The sequence below is a fragment of the Camelus ferus genome, chromosome 3 (assembly GCF_009834535.1).
Source record: "Camelus ferus isolate YT-003-E chromosome 3, BCGSAC_Cfer_1.0, whole genome shotgun sequence".
NCBI lineage: Eukaryota > Metazoa > Chordata > Mammalia > Artiodactyla > Camelidae > Camelus > Camelus ferus.
Window position 1 is genome coordinate 95,993,056 of NC_045698.1, and position 12,073 is coordinate 96,005,128.

Genomic DNA, 12,073 nt, shown 5'->3' on the forward strand with positions numbered 1-12,073 from the left:
TATTAATAAAAGTCCAGTTGGTAATTATATCACAAATGGTCATCAAAGGTGGCCAATTCTTAGTTTAAGAACTTGGGCCTTAGCACAAAGAACGAAAAAAGGAGCAACCTGACTGCAAGAACCAAGAGACGCAGAAGCCCTTAATAAGTGTGAAGCACAGCCTGGCCTGACTGTTTTCTGTCTATGGAGTTAGTGCTTGGGAGTCAGGTGAGGGTTTTGTAACTTGGGGTAAACAAGCAGAAACTCCTGAAATTACATGAAAATATTTGTATATGTGGGCCAAAGTTTGATTCTCTTGGGGATGATAGATCATTTTCATCAGTCTCAACTGTCCAGAAAACATTAAGACACATTTTTCTAAATGATGGGACTTTGGGAGATTTTCTTTCTTGCTTCTTTACATGACTCAGAAATTTCTAATTTCTGTATTAAGTGCTTAAAATTTCAATAAGCAAGGAAAAAGTGTGGAAAAAAAAAAAAAACAACCTAGGGTTTCAAAGACAGTATTTATCCTCTGAGAAATGTCCCTTATAGGAAATTGGAGACCTATACAAACCAGGACTTGTAAAATCCCATTTAATATCTCTTATAAACCAGGAGAAATTAGTGCACCAAACTAAGACATCAGCTTCAATAGACCTAAAAGTGGTAGTAATAATAATTGTTGTAGGGTGGAAAGGGATAAATTTGGGAGTTTGAGATCTGCAAGTGTTAGCCACTATATATAAAAATAGATTTTTTTTAAAGTTTATTTTCTATAGCACAGGGAACTATGTTCAATATCTTGTAATAACCTTTCATAAAAAAAATGAAAATGAACATAGACTGGGATTTCAAAATTGTAGTATAGATAAACAAGATTATATTGTATAGCACAGGGAAATATATTCAAGATCTTATGGTAGCTCACAGAGAATAAAATGTGACAATGAATATATATATGTTCATGTATAACTGAAAAATTGTGCTCTACACTGGAATTTGACACAGCATTGTAAAATGATTATAAATCAGTAAAAAAAAATGTTAAAAAAAAAAAAAAAAGAAAATGAACATATGTATGTATATGCATGACTGGGACTTTGCGCTGTATACCAGAAATTGACATATGGTAACTGACTGTACTTCAGTAATAATAATAATAATAACAATTGTTGCTATGTACCAGGCCCTCAGGATTTACATACATTATTTCATTGAATCCTAATAACACCCCCAGGAGGTACTAGTATTACTTTCATTTGACAAATTATAGAATTGGCATTTCAAGAGGCATTTGCACATAGCTAGTAAGAGGCAGGACTGGGAGTTGAAAATTGGCCTAACTTTAGACTTCATGTCATTTCTAATAAATCCCTCTATAATGTAAACCAGACCTTAACTAATGACCTTGATAGAAGTATTTCCAAACAAGGCCTATGTCCACATTCTGAGGACAACTTATACTAAATACCTACAAGCAAGAAAGAAGGGAGATGAGATCTTGTCAAGTTTATTGTCAAGATATCCTCAACACCTAACAAAGTGCTTGGCATATAATAAGCACTTAACACATACTTGTTGGAGCAGGGAAAGAAAGAGAGAGGCTTTCTCTTGACATCTCGTTAGGTCCACAGACTTCCGTAATTCTGGAGGGGGAGAAATCAACAAAGACTTGGCCATTCTTGTCCCTTCATTCACCGTGACTACTTCGGCAAAATATTTCTAGCAAACAGAACATAAGCCCTATAAGTCCTTCTATATTTAAGGTCAACCCAAGCATCCTCCTCTGCTGGTTTTTCCCAAGAGGACCAGCCTAGCTACCTCAGACTCTGAACTTTCAGAAAAGAGGAAATGCTAATGGCAAACAGGTACATGAAAAGATGCTCAATATTTCTAATTATGAGGGAAATGCAAATTAAAACTACAATGTGATATCACCTCACACCTGTCAGAATGCTATCATCAAAAACAACACAAATAACAAATGTTGGAGAAGGTGTGTAGAAAAGGGAACCCTCATGCACTGTTGGTGGGAATGTAAATTGGTGCAGCCACTATGGAAAACAGTATGGAGGTTTCTCAAAAAACTAAAAATAGAACTACCATATGATCCAGCAATTCCACTCCTGGGTATATAACCAAAAAACCCCAAAAACATTAATTCAAAAAGACACATGTACTCCAATGTTCATACCAACATTATTTACAATTACCAAGATATGGAAGCAACCTAAGGGTCCATCAGCAGATGAATGGATAAAGTAGATGTGGTCTATACATACACTTGTAACTTACATGATATTATACAACATCTATGCTTCAATTAAGAAAAAGAAAAAAGAAAGTGCCTGTTGGTCACACATCTTTTGTCCTTTGTTAACATATATGTCCTGTTCCTCCAAACAGATCATGTTCTACTCAAGGACAGATATTTGTTCATTACTTCACTCAACAAATATGTATCAAACAGTCCCTATGGGCAAGGCCCAGAGGACACAACAGTGAACAAGTCAAGTTCTGCACCCTCAAGGAGTTCAGTCCAGTGGAGAGAGAAACAAGTAAACCAACAATTAGAAAGTGTGTTAAATGCTAGAAAGAGGGGCTCAGCTTAAAACGTTCTTAAACAGGGATTCTTTTACCCTGAACTGTATGCACACAGGAGCACTATTTGCTTTTTTTGTGGCAAGAATCCATTGTTTTCATCAGATTGATTCATAATGGTTAAAAAACACTGATCTAAAATGAGATCTGGATCCAGCAATCCCACTCCTGGGCATATATCTGGAGGAAAATATAATTTGAAAAGACACGTGCACCTCAATGTTCACAGCAGCACTACTTACAATAGCCAAGACATGGAAACAACCCAAATATTCATCAAAAGATGACTGGATAAAGATGTGGTGTGTGTGTGTGTGTATATATATATATATATATATATATATATATACACACACAATGGAATGTTACTCAGCCATAAAAAGAATAAAATAATGCCATTTGAAGCAAATGGATGGAACTGAAGATTGTCATTCTAAGTGAAGCAAGTCAGAAAGAGAAAGAAAAATATCGTATGATATCGCTTATATGTAGAATCTTAAAAAAGGGACACAAATGAAGTTATCTACAAAACAGAAACAGACTCACAGACAGAGAACAAACTTATGGTTTTCAGGGGGTAAGGGGGGTGGGAAGGGATAAACTGGAATTTGAAAACTGCACCTCTTGGGGAGTGAGGGAAATATTAGCTATCTTGATTGTGGTGGTGGTTTCATGGGTGTACACATCTACCAAAATTCATCAAATTGTACATCTGAAATATGTGTAGCTTACTGTACAGGAACCATACCACAATAAAGGCGTTAAAAAAATTAAATAAATAAAGTTAAAAATAAAAAAAAATACAATAAAATGAGATCTGTAGAAGGAGTTATGGTTGTCAGAGAGAAGGGAGTATGAAGGAAGAATATTCCAGGAAGAGAGAATGGTGTATGTAAAGGTTTGGAGGTAAGAACGAACATGACCTGTTCTGAGTCCATAAGAAGTTGAGTCTGGCAGGAGCACAGCATGCAAAGGGAGGAATGAAGAGATGAGGCTGGAGATATAAGCAGGGTCTGCACTTAAGGGTTTTGTGGGCCATGCTGAGAAGTTTAGACTTCATCCTGAGGGCAAAGGGGAGGCACTGACAGATTTTAAGCAGGTAAGGGATACATTAGATTTTATTTTGGGAAGATCACTATGGCCATAGTGTAGAGAATGGGTTGTGGGTGAGGGAACAAAATAGGAGGAGGGAACAATCAGAAGGCTGCTGCAGTAAATCAGATGAAAGATGATGGCAGCCTGGACAAAGGGACTATGTCTTGAACTTTTTTAAATCCTCAAGCTCTACCTTAGGACCCTGCACTGCACCTAGAAGTCTCCAAGAACCATAAAGAGCCCAGGAGAGAAAGTCATAGTTCTGAATCCCAGCAAGCACACCAGGCACACAGCAGAGCTCTTTTAAGGTGGAAGACCACCCCAGGGGGAAGAGGAAGAAGGAAGTGCAGCTTGAGGAGCAAAACCTTTCACCACCACAGAATACTCAGGAGGGATAGAAAACCTCTGCTCATCTTCCAGACCTTTGGTATAAACCCAACCCTGGGGGAGGGTATAGCTCAGTGGTAGAACTCATGCTTAGCATGCACAAGGTCATGGGCTCGTTCCCCAGGACCTCCATCAAATAAAATAATAATAATAATAACAACAACAACAACAACAACAACAACAACAATAACATGGGCTCGTTCCCCAGGACCTCCATCAAATAAAATAATAATTAATAATAATAATAATAATAATAATAATAATACCTAATTGCCTACCCCCCCAACAAAAAAAAAACAACCCAACCCTATTATTCAGCAAAACAAGCCTCAAGAGTGAGAAAGGAATGGAAGAATGGCTGGCAGGTCTTTCTGAAGAACCAGACATAGACCACCAACCACCCCTACAAAGATGTATGGCAAAAGGGGAAAAAGTGCATTTAGAAGTCCTTATGTTCTAGAATTCTTCCTCACTCTTAAATTGAACACTTACTGTTGTAATTTAGTTTCATGTTCTGACTAGAAAGAAAACAGAAGATCCCTACCCTTTGCACAATGATCCTTTGTGAGTGTTAAGATGGTTATTAAACTTTCTTACCCCTAACCCTCATCTAAGTCCCAATATCTGGGTAGCCAACTCATTAAGCTAGAGGGAGATCTATGTCACATGTTAACACCACATGAGAAAAAGAAATACCCTGTCACCTCCCTGAATCCCAGCCAAACCTCCTGCAGGTGAGCAGTCTAGGCCATTTAACTGCAAAAGGCTGACCTCTCTGTCTCCTGTGAAATAAGGACATTCCCTGCCCTGTCTTTATGCCAAAGCTGTGTGAGATTCAAAGAACATAATAAGACTGTGAGAACTGTGACAGGAGGATTCAGCAGAACTGCAGGGATGGATATAAGCCCATCACCCAACCTCCCTGGAATCTCATCCCCCTCTACTGCGAAAGGTCTTTCTGCTCAGCTAGAGGCACAAGGAGCACCAAGTAAGGAGGGAAGTGCCTATGGAGCCACAGAAACGTTTCACATCAAGCTGAACCACCAACAGGGCAGCTGATGTCAGAGCTACCCCACACATCCACGTGAGCTTTGTAATCTATGATGTGCTCTACACATAATAAGAATAAATTTTATTAGTACCTATTCTGTATTGGGTCCCTTTCTTCCCTTACCTAATTTTGTTCCCTGGTTATTATTATTATTGATTTATTGTTATTATTCCAGTCTCACAAACAAGAAAACCGGATCACAGAGGTTAAATAAATTCCCCACAAACCTACTAAGTACTGGAGTCAGGTCATTATGGCTCCAAAGCCCTTTCCAAGACACCACACTATCTCCGAGTGGAAGGTGACATTACCTTAATATGTTCAGTCCTTATCAAAGAGGCCTCCAAAGCAACAACTCCAAACATCCTCTATGGACATTCATAAAACATTTCTTACCGATGGTTATCCCCAATGATGATCTGAATTTCAAGGCTGAGCTACTCTACGTCCAGACCAGTCTACCCTAGATCATCTTGGTCAAACCAGCTGCACCTTAATAGGTGCTGGTGGGTGTCTGGAATAGTGGTCTCTCTTCTGAGGTGCTACACAGGCCTGTGTTGAACTGCACCCAAATTAACTCTTGAAAAAACTCACCATTTCTACAACAAAAGCAACATATTTTTAGACATGACTACCGTACCCCTCATCCTTAAATCTGGGACTCTTAAGCCACAGAAGGATGCCTGACTTTGATGTGGTGTGTTGGGGACAGGAAGAAGAAACCATACATCACTACAAGCTTCTGCCCCGAGGTAACCAACTCCAAAAGACAGTCACATGGAAGATGAAGCCATTTCTCCTAAATCCCAAGCAGTCTCTGATGCTTCCAACCCTTCTTTTTTCTGAGCTATTCTATCCAATCTGTAACTCTAATCTCAGGGGCAAAACTGTCAGAAACCAGACCCTAGCTACTGCTACTATTCTCTCAAAACCCTCTTTATGCAAAGGATTCTATTCCTTAGTGCTCCCTCCCTGCCTGCCCCACTGCCTTGGATTAAGTATTGCTGAACTGTATGTTATGCAGAGATCTTCAAAGACATCAAAACATCATACAAACACTCAAAACACAGATCTGGACCAGGGCCTGGCAGAATATGGCACAAAGAAAGGGTGACGTGGTTCTGTAGGATGTGCATACCTGGGAGGTGAGCAAAAGAGCCAGGCCTTCGTTGTTCTGTTTGTGGATGGTTGGTGTCCTCTCCAGTTCCAAGACCCTTGCCTCTTACCTCCAGCACATTCCTGACTCTCCTCCCTATTTGTACTCACCATATGTTCAAAGACACGAGTTGAATCTCAGCCTACATCTAATAAAAACTAGACAGTAACTTTTCTTTTAAAAAAAAAAAAATCTAATCAGCCTCTGTACATAGTACAATACAATCAGAAGAACAGGGCAGTTCACTCCCAGGGCTGCTTTCAGGATGGAGCTCAAAGTCCTTTGGCCATGATGATTGGCCTAAGACCCTGAGCCCATACATTCTTTAGAACTCGGCGTCTTTAACATCATAAAATGGGATTCTTTTTCAAGTATTTGGATGACATGTGGGGACCCATATGGAGTACACATACTATAGTACACAGATCCCATAGTAAAAGATGTGATAAAAAGAGGGAAAAAACTTGGGAAAATTATCTTCCCCTGGGATGGAGGGGCTAGATGGGGAGGATGGGGTTGAGGGGAATCTTCAGTTTCCACACTCGCAGGGGAAGGAAGAGCAGAACCAGCACCACCAGCCTCTCCAATCACATGATGCTAAAGGAGTGGGAGCCATTCAGCTGACTGCCCAGCCCAGATCTTCTCAAGGGCTGGCGGCCTTTGGACACTCTACTGTGGGCATTCACACCTCAGTTCCACATTTATTCCAAGTTACTCTGGGAAGGACATGGTCAACGAGTGGGGCTCGTATGTGGAACCATCAGAGGACATTCGGGCAATATGAACTCAGAGGACAAAACCAAAAAATAAACACTTTAAGCCTGAGTAAAAGATCTTAATCACATCACTCAAGTCAGAAGAAAGTCACACGTATTTTCTTTTCTTTGGAGCCTTAAACACGCTGATAGAAATGGACTTAACAAGAGTCAGCTGGGCCTTTTTGTTATTAATTTTATGCATTTTGAAGCTGAACCTGATAATTAGAATAAAATTTTGCAAAATCACTTTTTCTTCTGTACTTGTTTACCAAGGTTTAAGCAAAACCAAGGGGTCTCCAAAACCACACACATCTCATATATTGCTGATGGAAATGTAAGCTGGTACAATAGTTCTAAGAATTGTGGAGTTGTAACATGTGTTTCACAAGTCTTCAAAATGCGCATACCCTTTAACTAGTATTTCTTATGCTAGGGACCTATACTAAGGAAATAATCAAGAATGTAGGTAAAGACTAAGTTGCAACGATACCCATTTTTGAATTATAATTAGCAAAATACTAGAAAGAATTATAACTTCCAATAAGGAAATGGATTTTCAATTAGGATACATATGACAGGCTCTTATGAAACCATTAAAATTATGATGTAAATGTGATTTCATTGACATGAAAATATATTGACAATATATTGCTAAGTTCAACTAAGCAAATTTTCATTGAGCACTTACTATATGGAAGATCACACTAGGCAGTGGGGACACAGTAGTGAATTTAAAAGGTACAGTTTAACACCAGATATTGACACAATATTGTAAACTGACTATACTGCAATAAAAAAGAATGCAAAAAATAAAATAAAATAAACTCCTAGAAGAAAGCAAAAAAAAAAGTACAGTTTTTACCCTCATAAAGCTTATGACTAACCAGGGAAATCAGACAGTGAAGGAGTAATGAGATAAGTAATAATACTAAAGAGAAGCATCAGGTACCACAAGAGTAAATGTTGTATTATGTGTAATTTTTGTTTTTGCCTGCCCACATTTTCTATTTTTTTCCTGCAATGAACATATGTGAATAGTGTTTGGATGAGTAGGTGGACAGGTGGGTAGGTGGACGAACGGATGGAAGGATGGATGGTAACCAGATTCAGCGGAAGGCTTTGGGTGGGCATCACATTAGACTGCTTTATTCTCTTGAGTCTCTTCTCCCTTCAAATAGTAGACTCCAAAACCTGATCCAGAATCATCTTTTCTCTCCCTTTTTAAAATCACCTTGTTTTTGCTTAGACATTTCTACTACCCTAGAAGCAAGTTCATTAGCATAAAGTGAAGCCAATAGTACATTTCACTGCAATTCCAAACAGATTCCTCTCTCAACACTGGACTTTTCAAACCACACACACAGAGAATGACTGGCAGAGCTATTTATCGAAGGTGCAGCTGAATAGCTATTGCAGACAAATTATTTTAAAAGAGAGACAGATGAAGAAGAAGGAGAAAAAAGAAATAAAAGCCTTACTACTAGAGTTGGAGACTACTCCAAAGAGAATGTGGCTCAAAATTTCCAGGTCGTAAAATGAGCTGGTTTTCCAGGCTGCGCTGTGGAATTCCTGGCCCAAGGCTCCAAGTGAGGAAGAGTGCCTTGGTCCACTTAGCAGAAGCGCTGCTCGGGGTTGAGACCAGCTCCTTCCCCTGATGAGCTGAGGGGGACACACATGTGAGGAACTCTCAAAACACAAGTGCTAAGTCTCCCCCAACAAGAACCACTGTCTTGCCTACCAGAGGCCGTGGACTACACTAGTAAAAGGGTAAGAGCTTGTTCAGCAAAGATGTGCCTGCCCTCACCATTCTTAGCCATCTCATATTTATTCGTGCAACCTTCACTTAGTCACTGTCTCCTGAACACCAGGCCCGGTGGTGGGCACTAAGGATTCAATAGTGACAAGACGTAGTCCCCAAGTGCCCAAAGCTCACAATCAAGGGTGGGAGGTATTTTGTTCATTTGAAAAGTATTTAGTCCTCTTATGTACCAGGTGCTCAAGAAATAGTAACAAACAAGTCCAGCAAGATCCCTGTCTTCATGGAACTTACAGTCTAGTAAGGAGAGAGAGGAAAAATATATATAAACAAACAACCAATGTGATTTTCAGATAGTGATAAATATTATGAAAAAAACACAGTCGAGTTATGGATCAGAAAGAGACCTACTGGGGCACTCTAGCTCAGGTGGTCAGAGAGGAGGCAACACATGAACTGCCAACTGCAGGTTGAGAAGCAGTGGGTACGTGAGATGCCAGAGCATGGGCAGTGGAGACACCAGGAGACAGACGAAGAGTACAGAGTGACAGGGACCACACTTACAGGAAGCACACGTTACTTGGTGAGCATGTGGAAGGGACATGTGACCTGGTCCGGGGGCCTCACCCAGGCCGGCTGGCCTTCAGTCAGCAGGGATGATAGGGCACTGCCTGCCCCTGGTTCAGGGGTGCTGCGAGGTACTAAAGACAAGAAACCCAGCCCACGGGGGTCAGGGAATTCCATCTCAGAAGCAACAGACGTGCAGTAGTCAGACAAGGCTATTTGGGACACCCAGGAAACAGGGACTCCCTGGCAAGCTGGCAAAGGTGCTGAAACTGAATGCCAGATGGTGACTATTCCTACATCTTACTTTTCCCACCCCTTGCCGCACTACCACTTCTCCCAAATCTCTCCCACACTCCTGGAAAGGCTAGAGGAGGCTCAAGGCCCCCACCTGGAAGGAATGGCTAAGGAATGACAAAATGTGGGCCAGCTGGGCCACCGCTGGGCTTGGCATCCAGAAGCCAAGTTCCACTCATCCATGTGTGACCTCAGGCAAGTCCCTTCCTTTTTCCCAACCTCAGCGTCTCCCATCTGTGAAATGAAAGAGCAGAAGCTCGGGGATGAGCCCATGAGTCTACATGTCTAACAAGCCCCCTACATGATTATGATGCATGAGAAAGTCTCAGAATTCATGAGCTATACGAGTCTATCTTTTTTCCTCAGAGTGAACTGCAACAGGGGCTGCGTGCCTGACTGGCCCGGCTGAGACTATTGTTTCAACACAGTTCTCTGCAGCTCCACGAAGCAAAGCAGACTCTGGCACCTAGAAGCTCCTCGTGGTGGGTATCACCGCCTTCTCCTTCCTCCCCACCCTCATGCCATCACTCTTGACATCCTCCCAGTGGGACTGCAGCCCCATCGCTGTGGGTTACTGTCCACCCCTCATCTTACCTGTGAACATGGCACAGAAGTAGGGGCTGCAGGCCGCCAGCACCACACGATGGGCTTCTATCTCCACATCTTCTGCCACAATCATCACGTCACACAACAGCTGTTTGCTGTAAGACACCAGTGAGGGGACAGAATGGGTCACGGCACCAATACCCATCCCCAGCCATACCAGGGTATTTTCTCTCACACCCACATTCTGCTGTCATATGCACTCGCCAGATCTTGAGTTAGGCAAGGGGATGAACTCCTCAACTCTTCCACTTCCCTGATGAGTGTAACAATCATGCTTTCCTAAGGCACTCAACTCTGTAGCTGCAAATCCAGGGCTCCTTCGTTTGTCTTTACATCTCTGCTCCCCAACTCCACCAACTCTGACTCAGGGAGCAGTGGGAAAAGCTTGGGACTGTTAGTCGAGTGACTGAATGACTGCCAAGGAGCATGAGCACGCCACTGAGATGGAGGGACCCACTGCCTACGAAACACTGGTCAGAGGCCAGCCAGATCTGGAGGACTCAAGTATGTATCTCTTCCCACCCAAGTTTAACACTATCACCAAGCAGACTCCACTTGTACACACAGGGCTCCCTAATGACCCGGTGCAGACTCCAATCACTGCAATTATTAAGAAAACTGCAACCATTTTTTTAGTTGTTTGTTATCCCCACTATACTGTGGACTCCGAAAAGGACTTGTTTACTCTCATGTCCTAGACACATAGCTGCACGCATAGCACACAGTAGGCCCTAAAGGTTTACTAAATAAATGAGTTAATAAATGAATGAATTTTTAAATAGGATTGATCCACACTCATAAACAGAATGAATATTCGACTATTCCGGAGACTGAGAAGGTACCAAAAGCATCTAACAATCCAAGAATTTTTTTCCTCCACCAGCCTTTCAAATACTTATCATGGCTATTATCAATACAATAGTTAACACTTATTGAGTTATATGTGCTAGGCACTGTTCTAACCACTTTTTAAATACATATTATTTCATTTAATCCTCTCTACAATCCTACGAGGTAGGTCTAATGTTATGCCCCATAGTACAAAAAAAAGGAAACTGGGGCCCAGAGAAGTTAAGTAACTTTCCCAAGGCCACACAGAAAGGGAGCAGTAGAGACAGAACTTGAATATAAGCAGCTGAACCCCAGAATCCATGCTTCTAACTTCTATGGTATCCTGGTCCCTCCTTTAGATTAAAGCACTAGAGGCGGGAGGGAAGCCAGGGAGGACAAACACATGTCAACCATAATCCACTGGTGGTGGTTACTCAGCACACTGTACTAGATTGAGAAGTCTGTCATGACTGGGTTCCATGTGAGAGTGATGAGATAAACAAGCACACGGAATAAGGAACCAGTGAGAGGGTTCTGGGAAGAGTGAGACTTCTGAGCACCAAGAGGCAAAACCTGGAGGTGGGACCTCATCTTGCAGTGAAAAGTGTATCCTAATGCGTGAATTTTATCAGAATAAATCAGCTCAGCTGGGGACAGAACTGACTCTGCCCCCTAACTGGCTATATGAACAGGGACAAATGACCTCACCAGTTTTCTCATCTTTCTTAGCTGCCTTGGGACATATATCATGGGGACCAAAAGAGACTGCAGACACCACCTGAGAATAGCCTTGTTTCTCATCTGGATAAAATGTGTTGTAAAAAATAAATTTTCAACATGAATAGACTCGTCTTGGGTATTTTCACTTCTATTAAAGATTTTAGGGAAAAATGAAGTTATCACTGCTACTTAAAATACAAGTAATTTTTTTTTTTTTTTGGTAACCAGTATTTTAATAAGCAAAGCGTTGACACAGATGGGTCAGAAGT

The 12,073-nt window shown here is 41.3% G+C and overlaps 1 protein-coding gene across 5 annotated transcripts in view; it reads right to left on the reverse strand.

The window, feature by feature from the left end:
• Positions 1 to 12,073, reverse strand: part of KLHL3 (kelch like family member 3) — a 238,162-nt gene that overhangs the window by 73,776 nt on the left and 152,313 nt on the right. For all 5 annotated transcript variants that reach the window (XM_032476820.1, XM_032476819.1, XM_032476817.1 and 2 more), the window contains one exon: positions 10,242 to 10,348. In XM_032476820.1, the coding sequence (XP_032332711.1) occupies positions 10,242 to 10,348 (107 nt within the window). The remainder of the gene's footprint in view (positions 1 to 10,241; positions 10,349 to 12,073) is intronic.